A 26,631-nucleotide genomic window follows, 5' to 3' on the forward strand; every position below is an offset into this window, starting at 1 on the left:
GACAAACTATTTGCCCTATTTTTTGATGAACTTTTAAAATTTTAGTGTCATCACATTGAATTCTTTAGATCACCGCAATACCTTGAGCAGTGATTGTCTAATAACGAGCTGGATGTAAAAGATAGTACAACAATAAAGTGCTTCAAAAACAAATCAATCTTGAGTGCATGGAACGTAAGATTTTGAATTAAGATTAAATTAGTACTGAAGGTACAAAATTATATATGTATTGGATGCAGTTCTAGCATTTCAGGGTACATTTTAGATGGCAAAAACAATAAACGTCTCATGAACTACTTCAGAAACTTTCCACCTGCTGTAGCATGCTGAATTTCAACTTGCATTCATTTCTGCCAGATGCGTTTTCACCTGCCAAAGACTACTTAGGCAGGCAGACTCAAGTTCGATTGTGAAATGGAAGTTATGTCAAATATGCAGACATTTTCAATGGGAAATGGAAATGCATGGAAGCAATACTATGAACTCCGGTGATTATCAGCAACTGTATTACACATGGTAACATTTGAAGTACACAGCCGTCTAATCAGTTATCTTTTTCGTTATCACAAGATTTGATATGTCATAGTGCAATCAATTACTAGTCCAGTGTACTGAGGTGTGTCACTGTCTTGTGCATTGCACAGCAGGTACTGGAAAGGTTTGCCCTGTCCAACAATATTTGGATATTATTTTGTTGTTGCCATGTTGCAATGTTGAACAAGGCTATTTTTAAAGCAAAAGATACTGCTGACCTAAAATACCTGGAATAGCTTAGCATGCAACCTGGCATACTTCAAGTAGCAAATAGCTGTAATAGTTGTATTCATACTCATCCAGACAGACTGACTGAGACAAGGTCATCCAAGGTAAAATACTCAAATGTGTATTCATTACATTTAAATGAAAATCACTTTAAATAGGTGTTTGTTCTATAGTTTATCTTCTGTCCTTGGGTTTCCGAAAGTGTCTTGGAAAGCAATTTCTGTTATCAACTTTACAATATCCATGTGGTGTGGATTTAAAATTTTCATTCAAGCTGTGAACAAAGTCACCACATCCTGAATCTCCAGGCAAAGTCATATGTCTGCAGTGTAGCAAACTATTCCATACATGCATGCATACATGTCGTAACTTCCTGTTTTCAAATCCCAACATTGGGAAAGAGCTCTCTAAAGTTGACTTTAGCTTCTATTGAGCTGTTCCGATAAACCAATAAAAATAGGTTGTAAAGTTTCTTTATGACTGCAGTATAAATGTAATAAATGGAATTCTCTGGAATAATCTCCTTCTCCTTTTCCTCCTGGAATATTTCAACCAACATTATTGTGCAATTGACAGCTTCAGCGATACTGTATGCATGCAGTTAACCTATGTTTTAAATTGTCAACTGAATATTGCTGACAGCTTGCCAATGAATGAAAACCAATTTTAAGCCTGATTATGCATATTGAAAGGTGTAACTTATAAAACACTGCTTGATTTGGAAATTAAACTTATTTAGAAGATTCCTAAAAGTTTGTGTGACATGTTGCTTTCACTTGATAGATTGCACCTACATACAAAAAGATAAAAGTGAACAGATGAAATCAGATTCCATAATATGCAGCAACCTAAAAGACATTCGATTTTGTTTGTTTGTTTGTTTCTTGATCAGTTCAATTGTCACTTTGTTTTTTTATGATGCCAATGAAAATTATACGTGATTAATCAGACATGAGCAAATCTTTTTCTGTCAAAACAAGATCCATGTGGTCTTGCAACCTGGTGATCACGCACTCATTCTATTTTGGAACCACCTAGATGCTGGAGACTGTCTGATTGCATGTGTAGATTAGAACCCAGGTATTCACCATTGGAATGGTCAATCCGATGGACTCAGTGAAAAGTTGTGACAGCCCTAGACTGGAGTCCTCTGTATATGGTCACTTCGTATTCAAACTTGTTTCTTCAGAAATGTACAAAATGTAGAATGCCAACATGCACACAGTTCTCTTTTGTGAATGCAGGAAATAAATTCAGGAGCTACACTGAATAGAACAAGTCATATCTATTATAGACATGCAACTGGGTCTTTGTCACACATACAGATGTAAGTTTCTATCTGTCTTTCAAAAATTGTGATCATGTGTCGTAATATTTTCACATTATACCCAGTGGTCTCATCCTTTCTACCGACATGATTATAGCTGATGTTCTGTATAATCATTTGAGGAAACCCTGGTCTGTATCTCAATTCAATGTAAATGTAACAAAAATCGTTGGACTCCATCAATAGCATCAGTGTGACAAGATAGTGGTGAATGGTGTACACCAAACAGTTGTACAGGGGCAGCCAATTTTGAGAAGTTGTAACCCTAGGTGATTTTACATGTAAATATGCTATTCTAATACATCATGATGGAATGTTATATCTGTTCGTAACTGCCCTCCCAGTGTAGTTTGAAAAAAATTCCCTTTCCACCATGTTTTCCCCTCTTCCCTCCCTCTCCCCACTAGGAAATCATCTCTTTCTTCTCCCTTACAAAAGAAATCCCTGCTGCCCTCTCACTTACAAAATTTCCCACTGCTGCATCTTTTCCACATACTTTTACCCTGCCCATTTGCAAACTCACAAAACTTAAAGGCAAATCACCCTCCCTGTCTGACTTTTCATCATTACAGTTTTTCATTCAACAGCCACAGAATTACCACAATTTAATTATAATCGATAACTGTCAAATGTCTGTAAACTGTGTATATTTTGATTAGGCATGATTCATGCCTATCTCTTTGAAAGAAAAATCTAAAATTCTTTTTTTTCACAACAATAACACATAATCATTCAAGTATGTTTGCTAGACAGGAAATAAGCAATGACTTGGTGTGTTATGGTGGTTATGGCCTTGAATTTCAGCATGAATATTTGGGCCATATTTGGTTACTAGTAAGACTGGTTAATTCCGAGAGATCATCCCTCATCACTCATGGTATAATTGGTAAATAACTGTCATGCTGCCAAGAATATTTCCAAGGTTTGCTAAAAATTGCCCCAGTGAGTTTGAAGGTCTGTTTAACCCGGCGAGAATATTTGGCTGTAGGTAATAGGCATTCTGGGGTATTAAAAATGAAGAGTCAAGGACACAACAAGCCTTCTTGTCTTTAGAAGCTAATGTTCAACAAAATAGGATCTAAGGACTAATATATCAGAAGAGCTAAACAACTACTTTAACCCTGAACAGGGTAATATGAGCATATTCAAAAAAATTAATTAGAAACGAAATCACTGATTAAGCGATACATGTTTCCGGCTGTGTGGAACATCTTTTCTGTAAATGTCAGACTACAGAAGTGTAGATTATGTTAGCAAAAGTTTAAATCTGTACCAACCTTTGCAAACAGGAAAACACTCATGCTCCCTTCAGAATCAAGTATCTGGTGAAACTTGATCTGTTTTTGAAATGTGCTCAGCGTCTTTAAAATAGAAAAGCAGTTTATGACACTGTTTTTCAGGCCAAAGAAATAATCAAAATAATTTGATCTAAATTTAGTTGGCCTTGTGCAGCAAGCATGCCATCACCTAGTGATGATACCCATCACTGTGAATGAATGGTCAAGTACACACGAAAATTCCAAAGTTAACATTAAGGTGATTAATCAGCTCTTCAAAATTTTTATGCTGGCTCAAAATCTGTATCTCAAAAAAAAGGTTGGAAGTGTTGGAGACGGCTAAAGAAATGACTAGTGAGCTAATTACTTAGACAGGTAGATGGATTCATAGAAGCTCGATGAAACTTTTTAGAGGATCTCTGTTCTTTTGTGATGGTTCAATTTAACAGTCACAACAGAACTGGACCAAAGTTTTCAAGAGAATGAATAATAAAATATATTTGGTAGCCTTTATCCACTCATACTTTGAGTGAAAGTAATATGAGACTAAGAATTCAGTCATTAGTATTTGTGTTATACCTGTTGAAAAGTGTTCAAGATGAAGCTTTAAAAGTTGAAATTTTTTTTGTATGATACTGTATATTTTAGCATAGGTATACTGCAGAGACCTTCAACCAATTGCAGACATCTACACATTCGAATCAAATTATCATGAACACTACAGCATTTGTGATTAACAGTAGTTTTGAAGATATGAATACTGATATGAAACAAATTTGATTTGTTTTAAGTAACAATAGTTTCCAAAGTGCATTTTAAAAGAGACAAAAAGAATGTTTATTATCTCCTAATCAAAAGATGAAGGACTTGGGAAATTAAATGTATCTGGCATAGGTTGTTTTTGAAATTTACATTTGCCTTCAATCTATCATCAATATTTGTAAACTAATCATGTTTATCTCACAACCAAATTCATGTCCATAATATTTGCCCCGAGGCAATTCAGGAAATGTGTGGTTTGTCCAAAGTTGTGTGCCAAGAATCTCAGAGATTAAAATATGTGTGTCAATAACCTCCACCTACCTAAGCCTTCATCAGCTAACAGTAAATGTGCCATGATAAATACCATAATCCAATAAAACTTGTTGAGTAGATAGCATCATATCAACTCTGGTATGCAGTGGGGTTTGTTATGACACATAATTTGTGCATGCTTTGTCCATATTAGTGGCCACTGGCTTTGGTATTCCTGCCAATGTGTACCCCATAGGTTGAAAAGTGATTTCCCTGACATGCCATCTTCCTTAATCATTTATCATGCGTTGTCATGTCAAAGACTGACACAACCCATTTGTGACGATTTCAGCAATGATTGAAATGTTGACAATGATGAATCACTATTTCTATCTGTCAGTTTTAGAGCTGAATTTGATCTAGCATATCTGAAGTATGCTGATAGTTATATACAATCATTTCAGCAAGTATTAATTAAGACACCTTTAGTGACATAGAGGACAAATTCTCAAATGCATTTTTCTGACCCTGGCCAGAATACATAGGTATTTCTGACCTAAAGAGATGGTGGCATAGGTCAAAACAAGGGACTTAAAAGCACACAATAAGAAATGGAGCTACAGTGTCTTGTCCTTTCCTTCTGATGACTAAAATATGTCAAAAAAAACCAAAAACTCCATTGTCCAAGTGTTTTTATGCAAATGAGGTAGACCTGTTGCCACCATGTACAAAACAAAGCAGCCAAGTAATAGAGCAACAATCTTTTTAACAAGAAATCAACTCAAAAGATAAAATTGAGACAATTAAATTTTATGGGTAAAGTTGTAAAGTAATAAGTATATCCAAAGCTGCGTCCTCTTTTGTGTATTTAAATATAGAATGAAAGTTTTTTTGAAGTGAATTTTATTTACATTACAAGAAAAACAATTTCAAGTTATCCTCACTAAATATATCGATCAATAAAATAAAATTATTTTTACTTATAGATCGATCAACAGTAAAGTGTGGAGACATTGAACTTCATTGGAAGGTTGATTTCTAATAACAGTCAGTCTCTTCCATTTTCAATATTTAAAATGATCTGAATATTTTCTAAATTTATTTTTGTCTGTTTCCCTAAACATATCTTTTTATTGTTACACTTTGGTATGTGATGAAAAACAGGAAGTGAATCAGTCATTTGGTGAAGAAGAAAAGACAAATATCAAATGTCATCTGTGCTTATTATTTTTCATCATAATGAGTTTTATTTTTATTTTCATAATGAGTTTTATTTTTATTTTCATTCATTTTGTTGGTGATTTCAATGTCAGAATGTTCACATTCTTGTTTGTTGAAACCTAAAAAATGAAAAATGATAAAAGTTACTTGTTATTGTGTGGTAATTCCTTTGACTATGATCAACTTGGCCATTCCCTTCCTTTGTTCTTTTCCAAAACTCCCATTTTGTAGCTTTGGTGTAACTCTATCTCGTGTTCACTAAAATTGACGATGTAATCCAAAGAACACTTTCATCAAAGTATTAAATCATAACAAAACGCCCTATGCTCATGTTTGAACTTCCTCCTACACAAAGAGCTTTACCACAGTACCATGAAATCATACCCAACGAAATAATGCTAGATTATGAGAATTGGCAGAACCTCCTTCAGTTAACTTAACACTGTGGTGAAGCTTATAACAAAAAATAGATAAGCCACAGAAGTTATTCAGTGTCCATGAGGATAATGTGAAAGTTTCAGATGTTTCCACAACATCCTACGCAGCTTTATCTACTCTGTCTGTTTAAATTGTACATTTTATAGGTACTTCAAACAAAAAATTTGATTCATCCAAACTATGATTTCATCTTACTCGTAAACCTGTATTTAATTTTTTTCAGGTGTTTTCAGAGAACGACTTTGAAGTGTTCTCAATTCCTGTGTTGAGTTTTGAATTCTTTGCATTGGATGAATTGTATGATGCCATAAACAAACCAGATCAATATTCTGGAATTGTATTCACCAGTCAACGAGCTGTGGAAGCTGTAGATATCTGCCTCAAACAAACTGCTGAAGAAAGTGAGCATTACTATAAATATTCTCTGAATGAGGAATTACAGATATTAAAAATAGCTACCTCTTGAAATAGACAAAAATTACTAATAGTAATACATAATTCACCTACAGACTCAAGTATAGAGCCTTCTCTATTTCATTACAGCATGAAACTTTAGCCTTCTCTATCTCATTACAGTATGAAACTTTCTGCCTAAGGCAGGCTGCAACTAAGTGGTCCGATTTTACAGCATAGAAATTACTTAGAACTGATCGTGAATGTAATGTCTTCATAGCATTCCATGTGCATGTGCTTGTGTGTGCGGTACAGCCGTTGCATACACTCATGGTTATAGATGTAACATAGGCTCTCTCTACATATTCAGGTTTTCAGCACCATCTGATTGAAGCATGGTCAGCTCTTCCAGCATATGTTGTTGGAACAGCTACAAACTCAGTGGCAAAAAAGTTGGGATTTGTATGTCAGGGAGAAGATTCAGGAACAGCAGAAGTTCTGGCAAAACTAATATCTGAAGGTAAGGCAAGAACAGCAAAGAATTGCATTCACCATATCTTTGTTTGAAAGAATACTTTAACTACAATAACTTTGGATATTTTGAGCTTGTTTTATATTTTTACACTTTGCACTAATTTTCCTTGATGTGGAGCCATCCATCCTATCCAAAACACTCAGGAAATACAAATGACTGGTCATGAAAGTGTTAAAGGGAAACCATCGTCGGAACTGCACCTGTGCAAATTTTGTGTTTACAAACAATGTATTTTGTGCACGATATCTAGATGCACCTCATCATCATAGCTGCAACATTTAAAGTATACGATGTAGATTATGACAGACATATTTTAACCTTTGACTGAGCGCAGTTCCAACGACTGTATCCCTTTAAAGAAGACTTAAATCCCAGAGTTTTTGTACAGGGTGGTGAGTGGGTAAATGTTACCTTGGTTTCCCAGTCATGTTACTAGGATTCCGTTGATAGATCAATTCCATTGATATATCAATAGATATATCAATATGAGGACAGCAGAAATGGTACCTGGGTTCCCAAATCATTTACCAATATTACCCAACCATAACAAAACACAGATTTGTGTTCTTGCTTATATTTGTTCTGACTCTGCATTTCGTAACTATAATTCGTAACTATAAATACTGGTGTATCCCACGTTTGTTTTTCATTGATGAAGAAAGTTTTCTTGAAACATACCGGTAATTGTGATAGCAAGTTGAGTTTAAAGATATCTGACTTTGTCTTTACCTTGCAAGCCTTTACCTCACAAATGTCACATAAAGTGAAGATTGCACACTCTATTTTTATATACAATCAAATCTCACATAAAATCAAAAGCACATTTCCCATGTTTATGTATTATCTGATAGATCTTTCATGTATAGTGCAAATACGCCGCCATCATTTCGTTGTGTTCATCAATGGCCTTGGTAATTGATAATGTCAACAGAAAAATAAGCCATTAAATGAAATACCTGTAAATGTGGTTTTCTGTTTGTGTACTTGACAGAGATAAAACCTTCATCAAATCCACTTCTATTCCCATGTGGAACAATGAAGAGAGAAACATTACCTAAGATATTGGAAGCAAAAAGTGAGTACTGTTCATACTATTTCTTTATTATTCAGTGAATTGTAACAACGTCATTACAATTATTTTCCACAAAGATATCTGTCAGTTCCTTGTGATTACTACTTTTCTTTTGAAGAAACCATGCAAACAGTGACAATTTTCCATGTTTATGAAAATTTAATTTAAAATGTAAATAGGTAGAGATTTTGGTGCTATATTTCGTGGAATTGCTTGCACCAAGTATATTTTCAAATATCAATTTTCTAGACTCACAAAAATGAGCAACTTGCTTTTATATTTATAAATGCAAGATATATTTTTTCTGTTGCACTTTAGTGCGTGGTGTGTTGTATTTTGCCATAAAACTGTTCAACCAATATTTAAATGTGTAAATAGTACCATAATATAAAGTTGTACTGATATATATTTGTGCACTATTAAGCCAGCTTTTATTAGATTTGGCTGAAGAGTTGATATAAATGTGTTTGAGAGCCTTTGCAAACCCAGAATTTAACAGGCCTGCTGTTGTCAAGCTCAGAGAAAAACATTATCTTGAATGTTCACATTTGCACATTATATATTCTCTTATGAGAATTAAGGTTTTGTCACATCACTTTGTCCTTTATTTTTCTGATACATGAATTTATTCAACCACTTTACAAATTTGAATAAACAGGTTCCATGTATGAACTCGTACACTGTGGATGACCTGAATGTTTAGAATCACCTCTGAAGAAATTGACATGAAACACTGCTCCATGGCCATTCAGCTACCCTCTGTCAAGATCTTGTTAGCTTGGATATCAGACAGACATGATGTAAACAGGTCAATTTGGAATACTCCCGCAGTGAACCGGAATTAATGAAAGTAAACCATGACAATGATAAAATGTGTGTGACATCCCATTAGATAAGTCTGATTGATTTATTGTGATAATATTAGCAGAAAAGTTTCTAAACAGCAGGATGTGTTATTTCACATCTGCAAGGTCAAATTCAAAGCCAAACTTAAATCAGGCTCGGAAGGGTGAAAGGTCACATTAAAATATGCTGTCTCCACCATCTCCATAGTGTACATCTTGCAAATTTTGGCATTAGTTTAAAACTGCAAAGGACCCCTCATGAACAAATGTACAAACAGTAGACCTGTGCTGTGGCAGGTTGTACTTCAGCAGGTATGATGTGTGCCGAGTTGCAGGTGAAAATTTGACATCAAATTTGCTTTTTAGGTTTTAGTAGTCATGATTGGGGCAGTTCTCAGAGAAGAGGTGCTCCTGATGGATATTAGCTTCCGAGACGCTGCACATCAGCCCAAGAGCTGCACTTTTAAATACACAATGTAGATGTGGGCAAATGCACTCAGGTCTGAAGATTCCACTTAAGGATATTTCTGTTCATCACTGCAAAACTAGCACAATAAGTTAAAACAATAAAATGTTAAGAAACTACATCAAAATTAACTTCTTATAATGGTTAGTCATATTATTTACCCTTCAAATAATTTTGCATTACATGATTCTTTTTACTGAAAAATACACAGTTGAATTTTTTTTGCTCATTTTCTGTAGACATTTCTCTAAAATGCCTTGAAGTTTACAGGACAATTCCTGACCCAGATTTACAAAAAGCACTCCAGGATTACAAAAGTAAAGTGGTAGGTACGATTCTTATATCAAATGATGTACTACCAATTACAGACAGAGTAAAATATGTTTCTGGAGGAAAGCTATCGCTGAAAATCTGTTTTATCGTTATTTTTTTTCATTTTTCTCAAGTTTTTAGGCCAAGGATATATGCACCAGTCTTTGGCAAACAAATTTTTGTGTATCACAGCCCAGGTCCCAATCAATACATGTAGGGATACAGACAATGGTATTTTCCTCTGCTGTTTTTCATGCTTGCAGTAGGGAGTTTGCTGACAACGGCAATTTTAAACGTGAGGTTACTGATGTTGACTTTCATGACTATCAGCCTGAAGAAGTCTAGTGTGATAGGAATCAGTCAAGAGGGACAGACCTATGCATGTATAATCCTGTTCATAATCAGATATGAAGGGGAAAAAAAAAAATGTACTGTCCTGTACACCAATCAGGTATTACCTTTCATCACAACCATGCATCAATCCTACCTATACAAAGTCACGGTTATGATTTGAATCTAGTTCCGTCAGATGGACAGGTTAACAGTCCTACTATTGCACCACGTGAGGAAATTGGCATAAGTTTTCTCAAAATTTGAAAAAGGGATACTAATGATCGTGTGATGATCGCTACAGAGAACACATGTAGCGTGAGTAACGCTTAAGTCCTGTTTTCTACTTGTTGACAATTTTTACCGTATATATATATATATATATATATATATATATATATATATATATATATATATATATATATATATATATATATATATATATACAGTATATATATGATAATTCTAGCTCTGCCTCTCTGCTCAGTCTTGCTGTATTACCCTATTGGAACCATGGGACTACATGTATGTACTTAATGAACTAATACGGTCATAAAACAGTCCTTGAGTCTCAAGTATGTTGATTCAGCAAAGCCAAATAAATGCTCTAGTTTACACCGTAATGTAACAGACAGCCATATTCTTGTCTCTCAACTTTGAAATGTGATGGCATAAATCACTTCAAGTGTCTGTTTTATTTTGTCATACGGGCTTTTAAACATTTTGGTTTATCTGCAGGGCACGCCAGATGCATGTGTATTTTTCAGTCCCTCTGGAGTCAAGTTTTCCAAGATGGCCCTGGCCAAAATATACCCATCAATGCAGGAGACAGTTCAGGTAATTATTGCACAAAACAAATCATACTATACTCTGTAAACAGTCCAATGAAAAATTGAATATTTATTTGCATTGGAATCCTTGATTATCTTCCACATCATAAATAGGTTACAAAGGGTAAATGCTATGTTGTCTGAACGTAATCAAACGGGACAGAGTGGCACGTTTCAGTCCTCAAGTTATACTATACTTGCTACTTACTATTAATGTAGTGTTTATTACAAAATATACGTGTAAAGGTCATGCCAGAAATAAATGATTGATTTTCTCTACTTAATTTAGCAATATCTCTTTCACATAGCTGAGTTCTTAATTTCTTATTATTGGATTCAGTGACTTATTTCTTTGTCCTGCAAATTGAAGAGAGTAACTTACCCACATTGCTTACAAACATGAGGCATACTGATTAAATTTCTCAGGAAATTCTTGTTTTTGTAATGTATAGACTTTGACATGTAGGAGAAACACACTCAAAGAGATTATTGAAGTAAGTTATTAGGAACGAAATAATATGAGTTCAGAAAAAATGCAATGAAGAATCTTATTAACATTTCGTAAAACCTTTAATCGTTTCACACATATCACTAAAAAAATTTGTCATCAAATGAGAAGAGTGGAATCATTTTCAGTGCCATGATCATTCCTATTACATATAAATGACAGGATCAGTTTGTCATTGGCATGCAAGCATTGCTTACATGTACATCACATGTACATCACATTTACAAACTTAGGCCAAAAACAGAAAAGCTTTTGTTTCTCATCCTCTGTCTTTTTTCCCACGTTAGTTTGAAAAAATCAGTGTGTAAAAAATCATAGTGTGTTACACACAGTGAAAATTTCTGTGGAATTGCAAATACTACTTTTCAATTAATAATATGTACATTGAACATATCCCATCATCTCGCTGTGTATCACAATTACTAAACCTATTAAAACCCCTCACTCAGGGTCCGGCATTCCTGTTTTGTTGTTCACATGTTGGGAATCAGATCTTGTCAGCACTAAAACAGAAGAATAAAAAACACATCATTGCATCATATTTTTCAAGAAACCTTGGATGAGAAACAAACTGACAGTGAACAAATTTTTGGCTGCCTAATATGAGATTCCACTACCTAATTGGAGAAAATGGACTACCAGTAATCAACAATAAATCTTTTGGTTGTTACCTTCTGAGTTCCAACAAAATGAGACAATGGCTTTTGCAGAGAAACACTCACTTAGCAATTCCACTGAGAAGTGCTTCTTCCAGAGATTTCCAATATTCCCGCATAGCATGTCTTCACTGACTGTACCACTTTGCTGACGTTGGTCTATCTTCATAACAAGACGCTTTCCTCTGTCAGAAAGTTGTCTAAACATGCGCTTCCACCATTCATCACAGAGTCACCTTCAAGTGACAAGTTTAAAAATGTTAGTGAGGGTAAATGTCATGGTGTGAAAACATATTAAGGGTCAAAGTGGCATGTTACCATTCACAAAAGTTATACTGTACTTCCGACTTGCTATAACAGTAATGTTTATTATTGCAAAAATAAATTTGTTAAAGGCCAACAGTCAATTCAAATAGATTGTCCATGGTTTTTGAATTTCAGTAAACCTCTCAGACACAAATATCATTTAATAACAACATTTTGCATACTTCCGATATGTCATACATGCTATATCACATGACATGTCGAGAGTGTCATATGAAAATAATTGACACAATTTCTTTTACAAGCAAAGTCCATGTACTCTGGATGACCTTAACACTGTGTTTCAAAGCAAATAGGAAGCATCCCTTCACATTTCTCACTAATTTATTGCAGCCTACTGGCTTGATTTGTGTCATTATAGCATTTAGCCTGACCTAACCAATCCCTGTTGTCACTCTGCTAAGCACATACCTTCAATGAAACAAGCTAGGAGCTACTCCACTGACCTCATTGAATTACTTCATAATTCAGTCGCCTCGTCACTCACCCAAATTTATGCGGTGAGCAGTGCAATGTCAAAGTATTCGTCAATGAAGCATCGTAAGTGTTACTGTAGATGGAATATATTTCATCCGGTTGTACATCATGTGATTACATTAAGATGAGGATAACGTGAGCGCTGTCACATGTTACTCCTCAAAGTAGACTACATAAGATATGCTAAGTCACCAGCCATGGCCTTGAAGAATACATTGCAGTATGAACTTGTTGAAATATCCTTAAAAAGGAAATTACAAGCACAAACCTATTTACATACATGTATATACATACGGTATACACACACTCATATATATATAATCTTAATTGGAATTCGCACAATATGACTTAGATAATTTTTTTCTGTGTAACTTTGTACTGTAATATTTCAAGTATTCTCATGGTTACAGACACCAACAGATAATAGATGCTGTCATCACACCTGTGATTCAATGAATACTACTCTATGTGCTTTCTTGTTCTGTTCTTTGATAGCCAAAAACAAGAAACATTTATGGAAGAAAGTAAAATAATGGGTAGAACTTTGAAACGCAGGTTGAAAGTCTTGTAATTACCTGCACACTATTCATCTTGAGTGGTTTGAATTGAACATTATCCTTCTAGCGTTTCACTTTTAAATGCTGGAGGTGGTTGTTGGTACATAGAGGTCTCTCCATTCTCTTTCCTGTTCTCACTTTTGGATTGTTGCCAGTGTAGAAGCAACTCAAGTTGAATACTACAGCTTGGGTGTCCGTCTTTGTCTGTTTACTTCATATTATCATTAACTTACAATAGACAAAAAATGAAAGGTTGAATAAGAACCATTGAACAAAACTGTGGGATTAAATTGTATTCATAGTTTCTATTGTAATTGTGCTTTTTATTAATTTTTTTTTGTGTAGTTTTTTCTTAAATTGGCCTCTGTCATCTAGCAGTCAGAAAAATTGATTATGTCACATCGGTCACCTGTTACATGTATGTCAGTGTGTGTTAAGAAAAGAAATGGTCAGCACAGAGAAAAACGTTTTTGTTCGATGTCATTTTCTCTTAACCCTTTCATTACAACAGTTTGGTATAATGTCATTGTTTCTTGATAGGGTGGTTAAACCTTTATAGAGGAAATGGGCTGTAAGGTTTTAAGTTATAGTCTAGGCAGACTGCCATGGCCCCCCAGTCATTATGGTGTGATATGTGTTTTACAATTCTGCCCTTTTGTGTGTGTCAACACAAATATTACCATTTGCAAAGTTTCACACTTCCTGTATTGAAACATTTATGCTAAAATGCATTTAGAATCTAATAAGAACGACTTGTAATAAATGGCCTTGTATCTTATATCTTGTATCTTGCGGGATCTACAAACACAAAGTTTAAGGATATTATAAAATTGCTCAACGAGGTACGGACACTTTGATATGGAGGGAGCCTGAAAGATATTTGGGGAAAAAACATTCTCAGAGGACATTGTTGGAAAAATCCATCCACAATATTTGAGGAGAAATGCCAATGGGATAAAGAAAACTCATGCATCGGCAACTTGCACCCAGCATCATATTTCAATCTTTCAGCAAGCCGTGCAGTGTTATAATGGGAGCCCATTTTTCAATGTGGGCAAAATGATACTATGTTGTAACAAATATTGTATGCCATCAACATTTTCATATTTGTGAGCTTTACTAATGCAAATGTTACAGTGTTACACTGACAAACAGTACTTATAGACGTAACAGTGATACATAGAACATAAGTGATCTCATGTATATTTAGGAAAAAACTTTTGTTAAGATGACTGATTGTCAAAGACAGGAAACAGAGAATGTATTACCATTACTGACTCAGCCCTTTTCAGCTACTGTTCCTTTAAATCTAGTGGGTTATTGGACATCTTGTCAAAGCATATATATTATTCTCATTTTTGTGCTCATGTTTTTTGAGCTCATCAAATAGCAATACTTGGGTATAATAGAGTTTTGCCTACAGTCAAAACAGTTTCTTCATTGTTTAATACACTATGAAAACCAGCCCTGGCCACAATATAGCTCAATTATTGAACCACTCTCTTTAATGCTTTGGATACAGCTGAGTGGTTTTGTCTGTGATGCCTTTGCTAAGTGACTAGGTACCATACATTGTGAGTTTGAATACAAAAACTGTCTGTGTATAATGAAAGCATTGCCATGTTAGATATTGCATATTGCCCGACAAGATGGACACCTGTATTCTCTTTGATACACAAAGACTCCATTTGTATGTATTTCATGTTTCTGTGACATACACGCAGTATCATTGAGTTCATACAAACACCAGTGTTTCACCCCTCAACGTGTTAAGCTTAATATAGCTTAATGTCAGTGGTTCATAAGAAACACTATGTCTGGAGGGCCAACTCCTGATCATCCTTAAACATCCTTGCATACAAATCAAGACAAAGTACTGTACAGTTCAGTGACACGCCTGCTTTGCCAGCACCATCTTTTATTCTCAACCACTCTTTAAGTTAATCCAAGCTTTTGCCATGGTGAAAGAGATCAGTCTCTGGAGGGGCAGAAGCCCTTCAAGACCACCCTCTCAATATTTTTGCCTTTAACACAATCAACCCATTGCCATTAAAGCTCTGCTCTTATATTTCCAATAAAGAAGATAAAATATCTTCATGTTATCCTGTATGGAGGAATTGATAAAAAATGCTGAATAATGAGCATGTTAAATGTTTGTCGTCAGTGTTCTTACAAAATGTTAGCAAATACTGAATTATCACACAGCTCCAAAAAATCAAGACATCAGGGGACAGCTGAAATAGCTGTTCTAATAATTTTTGATGGATGGAATAGTTTCAAAACTATAACATTGGTAATACATGTAATTTCGTCACAAATTAAACAAACCCAATGATTCCAAAAGCTATCAAAGCAATCTGACTAACCATGTGACCTAAACTGACAAAAATATACTGAAAGTGTCCACATAAAAGTTTCATCATAATGGTATTTTGAATAAATCTTAATGATGTGATCCCTTGGGACCTACAAATCTGCAGCCCAAAAAGTCTGTAGTCCCTGTAATTTTGTCACAACTTGAACAATCTCAATGAGATTATCCCAGTGAGATACACAAACGAAAACTTTAAAAATTTGGATCAAAGTTTGAGATGAGGACGTGCGATAATCATCAAAAGTATAGCATTATCTTTTTTGATATGGTCAATGTATGTTTCTTACACTGAAGCCCAAAGGTCAGGTTCTATAAGGTGCTAGTACTATAGGATCAAACACAAAGTTTTCATCTTTAAAGGACTTGATTTTGCTGCTTGTTAACTTTGGTCTCAAGAGGACTTACCAGTATGTGCGATATTTGTTTAGACATTGTCAAAACCAAAAATACGAGTAAGCAAGCAATGTAAGGAATTAGGTGAATGAATAAGTCCAGTACAATTAAGAGGCATGAAAAAGTTGCCTTTTCTTTTGATAAAACTTTCGAAGAGGGTTTTCTGCTCATGTCATTTGAAAAACAAATACCATGAAATCAATCGTCCAGCTACCTTTACAGGATATGAAATGAATCACCCTTAAGTCTTTTATCATTTTACTTCCAATATCAATATGTCTTGTGTTCCAACTGCAGAACCTGTGAGAGAAGAAACAGTATGGTTGCATTTTTACAGAGCAGTTGAACTTGGTAAATGTTTGGCCAATGTAAAGCTCTACGAGAAATTTTCCCAGAGTAAGACGGTCAATGTGGGTGGTCTTATGTCAGTGTCAAAGTCGTGTCAGAGACAAAATCATGTAAATAATAGTGAAGTTGTAAATACTGACAATCATCGGTTCAATACCAAACACTGTGTGATTCAACTTCTGTTCTGGCTAACAAGATTAGGGACTGGTCAGTTTCTTTTGCCTGGGGAGGGGATGGATTCATTGGCATGTCACCTGTTTTTGACTCTGGTGATGGGGGGTCACCAATTTTTTGAAATGCTCGGGGGTGGGGGGTGTTCAAGTGTATTTTTGAATTACATATATATATATATATATATATATATATATATATATATATATATATATATATATATATATATATATATATATATATATATATATATATATATATATATATATATATATATATATATATATATATATATATATATATATATATATATATATATATATATATATATATATATATATATATATATCACCTTTTGTTTTACCTTTGTCATGGGGAGGGGGAGTCACCCTGTTTTCAAAAGCTGGAATAGGGGATCATCCTGTTTTGAAAGTTGGCATAGGTTGGTCAGCCACGTTTTTACATCAGCAAAATAATCCACGCGACCCTCCTGCCTAAGAAACTGACCAGTCCCTTACTTTTGATGTCATCCAGGATTAAAAATGGTGATCAAACTTTAAGAACAATATTAGTAAGGGCCTTTTGTCTCCCCCTATTGCCAATTGTATTCCATATTTTTAGTTTTAAACATTCAGATTCATGTTTGAAATTTTAAAAACCCTTTTAGGAATCAGAACATGAATGATTTGTACATAAAATTGTGGTGACCCAAAAGAATGAAAGGTGATGTAAATGTCTTTGGTTGATTGAACCCTTTAGATGTACTTTCCAAGTATATAATATAGGTCCAATAACATAGACTGATGAAAGATTTGTCAATATTATCTCTTTCGAAAGTTTGTCATCGACATTTCATTCAGTGGCAAAGGCAAAAAATAATGAGTGAAAAGTGTGTTCAAAAGGAGGCTTACATGTACAATGTAAGATGAAGTCAAATGGAATTTCTCAACTTGACTCCATGGCCAGAAATGTCAAAGTTCAAAAATTTTGTGTAACCCTTAGTAAACATTTAATATATTATGCCACATTTTAAACTATAACAAAGCCCCCCCTGTGACTTTTGCTGTAGGTCTTGTGTTGCCAACTATTTTGCTTCACTACATGAGGTTTGTGTATGTTTATTGTTTTGTGCTCTGTTGGCTGACTCGCATTTTCAGTTCTGTAATCTATGTGAAATCAAAATCTTTGTTGCAAATTGTACTGTAGAATTTGAAACATAGTATTCACAACCCCTCTTTCAATATCCAGAATACTAACAGAATTGCACAGTTTCAATGGATTTTATCATCTCATGCTCTATGGATTGTCATATCTTGAACTATAAAAACTATCAATAATCTTTGTGAAGACAGAAAATTGTGAAATAAAAGTACATGTGAATACCTATCCACACAATTTGTAAAATGAAAATAACTGAGAAGACAATGTAAGACAGGCAACAATATTTACATTTTTGGACTTTCAGCAAACCATTGTACTAGGAGTCGGCAACTGACCAATTTTGATAAATTCTAATCAGGAATATTTTCACATCTTATTTGACTATTCTTATGCATTTTGAACAATATAAAAATTTGTAGAGGAAAGAGAAACCTGTTCACAACTGCTTTCATGCCTCCCCCCCCCTCCCCACTACAATTTTTGCAAAATTTTCCCTTCTAACCCCCCTATTTTTCCTCTCATTCCCTTCCGATCACGAAAACTTCCACACTTCTGCTCATCCACCCTTCCAGGACTTCTCTTTTCCACATGATCCCCCCCAACCAAATTATATTCCCTGCCTGCTCATGAGGCTTTTTTCATTTTTGCCCAATCGGCCAAAGAATCAAATTTGCCTGCCCCCTTAAAAAAAAACGTTTTTTTCATGAACAGCTTTATTAGCTGACCCTGCAATATCAAACTGGAATAATCCTGTAGCTACCAATCATAGTTGCCAAATACTGGTCTTTTAACATCTATTATGTCTGATTACTTACTAAGAGTTCTCAGCCAGTCAGTTTGTGCACCTTTTCATAGGTAGTAGACAGACATTTATTCCCTTGTCTCATAAGTAATTCCTTTGTAAAAATCGGTTGTCATTTACAAGCAAGTTTTATTTACAAGCAAGTTTTAATTAACTAAATGTATTTACATTTGTAAAAACCCCATTACTGATCAATATTCATAGATGCCCCTTGTGGAAATGTCACCTGCCGGACATTTTATAAATTTAACATTCTAAATATTTAAACAGGTATCATCACAAAAGATAAAAATACAAATTTTAATATTTCAAGGAGACAAAATGTTGTTAATAAGAGACCTCATGGAAACAAACAGAGAAGAACTTTTCATCGACAGGAAATGGGCCTGTCGGGGCATTAATAAATGAAATACAGGAAAATTTAATCAAAATTATTTTCACAAGGATCTCTGCAGTAGGAAGTTGGTGTTTATTACATGATACCTGCCATGTGAGTAATGGCAAGTGGCTGCGCTAATTCACTTAACATTTGTTAAACTTTGGTTGAAAGACTGTAGCTCAGGATGATTGAATGAGCTACTTGGAGGGGACTGTTTGTTGAAACTTCTCAGACATGCCGGTGAGTGTAGTGGGATTCTGTGCTCTTTGTACTGCTGTATCAGTCATCACTTGGATTTATAAACTGTGTAGTTTGTCAAGGGGGAAATGTGGTAAACCTTTCCAAGCGATGAAAAGCAAACTCAGTAGGGGATGCTATATTCTGTGCAATGTGGCATGTATTTTATAGGTTTATCATTCATCCAATCAAAGTCTGAGTATAGCTCCTTGAAAATCTTTTAACCTAGTGTCAGCATCACTCAACCAGGCTATATATATGTTGGTAGAGCTGCACTCTGAGTTAGACCAATGAACTTTTATCGCTCTACAGAGTAATAGGCAAATTGTATTCACTGATTAGGCATAACCTATATACATGGAAATAAGCACACATTTGAAATGACTTTCTAACTTTCCCAACATAATTTTGCTTCTACATGACTTTTCACCAAATACTGGTATCTCAACTCTGTTTCATTATAGACTTTAATACCTTTGAGTTTGTTACAGCCAATGAGATCTTTTGAGAGGTGGTCTCACTAACTCACATTTTTTCCTTCCAAGATTTTCATTTGTTTTGAGTAGACAAAAAGCAAAATTTATCACTTTTTTTCACAATTCCTTCCTGTTTAGCTCTGATGTCAAAAACTTATTAAATAGGTCGTTATCGTTGTTGTCTGTCATCTATCAACTTTTTACATTAAAAGCTTCTTCTCCAACACCACTGGTTCAACTGCTTTGATATTTGGTAAGGAGATGTCGCTGGGCAATCTCATTTAGATCTGTTCAAATTATGATAAAATCTTTACTGTTGTATTTTAAGGATATTTCTCTCATTATTGGTTGAAAATAATCTTCTTTGAAACCACTGATCCAATCCTTTAATGTTTTGTATGGAGATGCCATGGGGTGACCTCATTTAGATTTGTTCAAATTATGATAAAGTCTGAATTATTGTATTTTAAGGCTATTTCTGTAAGTTTTGGGTCAAATTTATCATGTGTGGGTCACAAGATATATAAACTGCTGGTCCACTTCGTTTGATCATTTGATACATGTATTCAGTATTCAGGTCCGTAGGAATGATATAATGTAATTTTTTTCAAATTGAGGAGAAATCTACAAATCTCTGTTTTAAGGCAAGTTTTGCCATGTTCAGTAAAAAATGTGAAGTCTTTTTCTTCAAACCGCTGTTGAGACAGCTGTGATATTTATTATACATCTTTGCAGGGATGTCATCATTCAGACATGTTGAAACTGTTAAAATCTGCAGTCATTCCTGAGGAGGGACCAGAATGTGTCATCTATTTATTTGGTCTTATCATAGACTCTCGAGAAAAACGTTTTTCTCGAGAGTCTATGGTCTTATCCAAAATTTTTGTATTGTCAGCTGGGTATTCTTAAGGGGCCTTTCCATAGCTTTGTGAAGTAAGTTGAAACTTGAATCCCTAGGATTACATTGATAGGCAAAATAGATAATTGATAAATGATGAATGATTGGCCAGTCTTCCTCAGTCTTGCCACTTAAACATGCTTGCACATGATGATGTAATATAAGTGCTTACAATCATTTCAGGATTGTGTATGCAAATATACCATCAACAATTTGTGAACAACTTCAGGAAATGTCCGGCTGGACAAATTTTACATCTTGCAAATTCAGCTACTTTAGCATTTCGTTTCCTAAGATGTCATTTATCTAATCATCCAAGGTCAATTATAATGCTATCATATCCACTGCATTAATATGTTCCTTATCTCTATTAATATTACATTTTCATTAACCAAATATTCATATCAGATTTGGAAAAAATCTTTTCCCATTGTCCTTAAAATTTTATAGGAGGGTCTTATCAAAGTTATTGATAAAATATCAGCTTAGTCAGCATAATTTGGTTTGCAAAGTAATGAAGTTCTGGATTTACAAAGGAATGTATCTAACACATTCCTTTGCAATATGTTTTCTATGGCAAAAGAGTAATGGGCTTGGAGTTTCAGATCAATGAAACTGAGGTTGAAAAATGCACGTATGAATTGAAACATCACATGTTTGTGCAATACGATTCCTGTTCAGCAGTAGTGATAAATTAGAAACTTCAGAAATCTTTGAGAGGTCAGTCACCATGATGAAAGATAGCTATACCAAGGGCGATTTAGACAGCTGGTAGAGATATGTCCAACGTATATGAAAATATACTAATCATGCACAACAAGCTTTTAGTGTCTTGTAATTTGTAACTTCTTCATGTAGCCCCTTGTGTAAACATGAAAACAAAATGCACTAATGGAAGGGCAAATTAGTCATAATTTTTCTGATGGCTGTAACACCTTAAGAAAAATTGGCCACATCCTTCCCACAGTAGAAATCATGCCCTAAATTCAACGAGGATAGAAATATCAAAAATGTATAAGTTACATTGCTAATACCAGTTAAGTTTAAACTTTGGTTCACAACTCTAAGTGGAAAATTTCACCTCCAGAAATTTTCAAACAAGCACTGTGTCCTTCATCAGCTGGACTAATGCTGGATGAGGTCAGCGCGCACATGCGCTCTGACAATCTTGGTGTAGAGCTCAATATCAGGTAAATGATATTGCACCCCACCCCCGCCGTCTTTATTAAGGGACGGTTGCAGGGCCCAAATGTAGATAGCCTCCTTGACACCTTGTTCAAACCAACGTGGATCTTTGTCTATGGAATGATCCGGACTCCTCCTATGAATGTGGTGTGCCACTTCCGAACTCCCCGACAAGCTGGGGCGTCTGTGTTCACCAAATTTGGCCTTAAAAATGAATCTGGCCTTAATTTCCCACTTAGAGTTGTGAACCAAAGTTTAAACTAAACTGGTACAATATCCCGACAAAGATGAACTTTCATAAACGTTACATAGCTAATATTTTGAATAAAACTCGTGACTGGGGAATCAGATGACCAAAGAGAGCAGAAACTTACAAATCATTGAGAATGCAAGATGTCTGGTATCACATTACTTATCCAATGATGTAATCTGCCCAGTCACTGGAGAATTCAGGCAACCCTGCAACCAAAAATACAGAATTGCCAAATCAAGTAGATCCTCACCCAGTGTAGACAAATAACACCAGGAAGTGCAGAAAGTCAAAATGGAACAACAACCTTTGGAATATGCATGTGTACTACTTCAAATATAAATTTGCCTGAATGAGAATAGATGAAACCATTTGTGTCTATTTTGCATTCATTATGTTTTATTTATTGTAAATATGTACCAGGTAGCTTTTCTCCCCTGTCATTTGAAATCAGCATTAAACCCAATGTAGTGAAGAACAAAAAACACAAAGTTCAGAAAGTTGTGTCCTCCAGTCATGGCATGGTGGTTCTCTTTTGACCTGCACTTTCAAAAAGTGGCAGTATGGTGGGGAAGAAATAGGGCAGAGATCAAACATCAGCTGGTCTTTGAAATACTTAGTTTGTGTGCAAAAAGGTTAAGAGATAGTTTGAGTCAATTTAGAAGACTTCGCTGATTGGCTGGCATAACAGTGAGTTCAACAACCCTGCGCTAGTCAAGGTAAGCCATTTGTCAAAGCACAGACAGTGGAGTAGAAGACCACTGTCTTTGGTCAGGGTTTTGTATGTTAGGTGTCGTTTCTGCCTGTATGAACATATCCCTGTATCTGTAAAACCATGTGTGCCAGTGTGTGCAAGCTTGTCACCATAGAAGAACTGTTGGTAACCTAGTGTTAACATATTGGTTGAAATTATTTGTGTGGGTGTGTTGATGATCTGTCACCTTCAACAGTAGGATACACATGGACAGGAGATGCCCAATAGCTGTAACCTCGTCAGAGTCATAAAATAAAACAAATATTGACTTTGTCAGACTGTAGTGATACTCAACTGAGTTGAGGAAGCACCAGTTTGGCAGACATGTTGGAGATGGGACCTTCCATTGCGACAAGTGTGTTTACCAACTGAAACTTTCTTACCCGCCACCAGTGATAGTTCAACAGCTAATGCTTAGCCGTTCCCCAATGGAGGGACTGTGGTCAATGTGGTACATCATGATAAAAATCGGTTAGCTCAATTTTTTGCACACAATTAGTAATTTTCACTTCAGATGGCTACCTTTTGGATTTCAACTCGTTTTCAGCAGCAAATTGACAGCACGTGCCATGTTATCGCTATGGAAAATATACCTTTAACACGATTGGAACAAATTTGGGATAATTGAATGGCGAAGTAATGTCGATTTAATCTGCAAATGTAACCACATCAGCTTTTCTTTTTAAGTTATACACTTGTTTTTATGAGTAATTTGTAATATGGCAATATTCAGCTATAGCGCACCTAACATTTTTGAGAAATTTGAAAAATATGAAGATCCAATTATCCCAAATTAGTTCCAATCGTTTTTTAAAGAAAAAATCGATTTGAATGTAAGATGTAACCACTTCAAAAAAACGCAGTTTCATATTTTTGGTTTACCTATACTCAAACTTGTTTACTAGTCTAAAAGTAGAGCGGACGTCTTATACTTGAGTGAAATGAATCGTTCTTTCATTCCGTCCACGATCCAAAAAAGTCAGACTTTACCAAGATTAGGTTAGATTTCATCCCCAAACATTAAAGAATCTCGTGATATGATGAGTCTGATTATTACAAGATTGCTCCTTGATATGTTACTTATCTTTTCTACTGTGGCTTTGCACGGCAATTGTAACGGCGGACAACCTGAAAGCTTCTCTGATGCAACATTTCTTCCTCTGTGGGGAACCTGACTCCATTAGTCCGAGACAAGATAGCTAACCTCGATGACTTATATTTATCCAAAGACAGTAGAAGGGAGAACTACTGCCTATGATTTATCGACACCGTTGACCTTTCTACGTGGCGTAAAGGAGGCAATGATTTAAAAAATTGTGTGACTCTAATGAGCGGATGACTTGCCTAAGAAGTGTTGTGGAAGTCTCCGTTATGTCAGTTGAAATCTTTTAACGTATTATTAGTTTTGGTGACACATCATTTGGCTATATTCGTCTAAAGGTCAGTGCTCGGTTATGTGAACTGTAAGCATTATAAATCAAGGTGTGGATACTACGCAATGCGTGGTAGCTCTAGCTGAAGGCAGTCTTTCCGTACACCAACAACTCCAAAACTAAACCCGAAATCGGTACGTCTTACAAAATAAACTCTTCTTTGAGCTGTGTCTATTCAAAGATCACGCCCCTTGGAGTGTGCGCCGAATTAAAGGCTTTGTGAGATGTGATTTTGAGGGAAAACATGGACATCACAAGTTGAAGTGTCGAATCTGCTAAATCGGTCGGTCTGTCGGAAACACTTCATGGTCATTACGTGCTCTTTAGTTACTTATAAAAAAAGCAATCCCGTTCCAAGGCCGGTCTATCAGTCTGTAATTTAGCCCCATTTTATGTGAGGGCCGAGTGGATTTCTTAAAAAGCTAGGTTTCATCATTGTTTAGCAAAGCGAGATCATTGTAGAGACAGAAATGGGTACATGTAGGTGTACTTTTACTTCATGAACGTTGACAGACGGACTATTACAGATAACGATCACAAGGCGAAGTCAGTACACAGTCTCTTTACTACATTAGTTGTGTAAAATACGGCAAAAAAATAGGTCGTGGAGTCTTGAACGATATATTATCTCGATTTATGTGCGAGTGCGTACAGTCAGTGCAATATGTTGGGAACACCACTCACAGGTTTCAAATGGCGATCTTTTTCCGCATACCTGTTCACAAATCGCCAGTTCCCATAGGAAAACCAGTGTTGTCATTTATGGAGCCTTACACCACAGCACTTGGCAGGCAAACACGATGATGTGATATACAACCAGACATGCAACAGCCATCCAATTTGTGACACACGTCATCCACAGATTTCCTCATTAACGCCCTGTTTTGCGATGAGCTATACTGACCATAGTTTAGGTACGGAAAAATGTTAAGATTTTCGTCTGTTGAAAACCGGAAATATTTCCAAAAATATAAATCTAGCGTCCCGCCTAGACGTACTATTTTGCATAATGATAATCATGACCATCATCAGAGGTTTTTCCATGAGTGCAAGGAAACATAAAATTTGATATTGTTGAATACACGGAATAGTTGCTTGACCCTGTGGCTTTTTGTCTCATTCAAAATTGTTACTGCCAGTAGCTAAAACAATAAGCAATCCTTCATGACTTCCTGGGACTTTTTTAGCTGCCATCTCCAAAAATAGATAGCTAATTTGAGTACTGTGCCTTATTTACATTTAGTGGCGTATTAACATGTCAGTGTCGACAAATCTTGAACAGTTATACATGCCTAAACCTATATACGAGTGGTACAAATTTTCTCTGAGTGGGAAAAATTGAGAGTTTTTTAGTCCAAATTTATTTCTCCCACGGACGTACATAGTGTAGGTGTTAGCTGTCCTTCGGTGAAAGTGCAAAGACCATTAAGAAAAAATATTGATGTTAACTCGTACAGTACAAGCAGATAGGCTGCGAAAGAGATTTATATTTACGACTTGTTCTCCCAGGGAGAAAGCATTAGGTTTGAGTACCATACTACAAACAAAGTAAATGCAAAAACAAACGTACTAACTGATCCTTGTACGGCGGGTAACGATAAGGAAGGCCTGGCCTCCGAACCCGGACCTTTCTTTCCTTCTCATTTAGCTATCGTCATATCCTCTTATTTATAGACATTTGCAGACTCACGACTCTTCCAACACACTCTACGTGAAGGAAAGAACGTCTGTGTGAATGTGGAAGCCAAGTAACTAGGTATACTCTGTTATTCCGGAAATAGAAAGTAAATCTGGTCCCAGAATCGCCATTTCTGGCACCCTATGCATTTATGCCCGGAAATGATATTAATTTAAGCCGACGCCAGACGTCAAGAATTTGTTATTATGTGTTTTCCAGGCCCATGTTACAAGTAAGGTGTTGAGAGAAATAAAGCCTGCTGTAAGCGTACCCGCGTCCAGACACAAAAACAACTGAACGTCCTCTTATACAGCGAGAGTCATAGAACTGTAAACCCACTTTGTTCTGTCACTGAGAACGCTCAATAAAATTGCCATTACAAGTGCTTTACTGGAGATAATGCGATTAACATTATCTGGAATTAGGTTGAAGTAACAACTCTTGTCAAAGAAACTGAAACGACCGTAATCCACTCACTAAAGGTGTACTGCACTCGTTGCATAGGTATACCCTACACACACGCACTGGTCTGATTAACAAATTCTATACATCGACCAGGGATAAGGGTAACTTTTTGCGATATCTTTTCGGAAGTCAAGTTCTTGGCTTCCCCGTACTTGTTTTTGGTCCACTGTGCTGCTTCACGTGGCGATTTTTGGGGAGAACAAAAGAGAATTAGGCTCACCTTTTTCTTTCATTGGCCCAACGTCGTCCTCTTCAGTGAAATCTATACCCTGATGTGGAAGTT

General features: G+C 35.6%; 1 protein-coding gene and 2 long non-coding RNA genes across 3 annotated transcripts in view; 1 reads left to right on the forward strand and 2 right to left on the reverse strand.

Moving 5' to 3' along the window:
* Window positions 1–26,631, forward strand: part of LOC139119928 (uroporphyrinogen-III synthase-like) — a 32,387-nt gene that overhangs the window by 5,200 nt on the left and 556 nt on the right. The window contains exons 3-7 of the mRNA XM_070683887.1: window positions 6,263–6,440; window positions 6,803–6,952; window positions 7,959–8,042; window positions 9,590–9,675; window positions 10,731–10,829. Of these exons, the coding sequence (XP_070539988.1) occupies window positions 8,003–8,042; window positions 9,590–9,675; window positions 10,731–10,829 (225 nt within the window). The 5' untranslated portion in view covers window positions 6,263–6,440; window positions 6,803–6,952; window positions 7,959–8,002. The remainder of the gene's footprint in view (window positions 1–6,262; window positions 6,441–6,802; window positions 6,953–7,958; window positions 8,043–9,589; window positions 9,676–10,730; window positions 10,830–26,631) is intronic.
* Window positions 10,875–12,222, reverse strand: LOC139119929 (uncharacterized). The gene is made up of 2 exons (XR_011549015.1): window positions 12,053–12,222; window positions 10,875–11,833 (listed from the first exon to the last, which is right to left on the reverse strand). It is a non-coding gene; the product is annotated as an uncharacterized lncRNA (long non-coding RNA).
* Window positions 13,448–26,610, reverse strand: LOC139119930 (uncharacterized). Its single transcript, XR_011549016.1, has 3 exons — window positions 26,569–26,610; window positions 22,143–22,227; window positions 13,448–13,572 (listed from the first exon to the last, which is right to left on the reverse strand). It is a non-coding gene; the product is annotated as an uncharacterized lncRNA (long non-coding RNA).

Source organism: Ptychodera flava, chromosome 20, assembly GCF_041260155.1.
Source record: "Ptychodera flava strain L36383 chromosome 20, AS_Pfla_20210202, whole genome shotgun sequence".
In the NCBI taxonomy this organism is placed as follows: domain Eukaryota; kingdom Metazoa; phylum Hemichordata; class Enteropneusta; family Ptychoderidae; genus Ptychodera; species Ptychodera flava.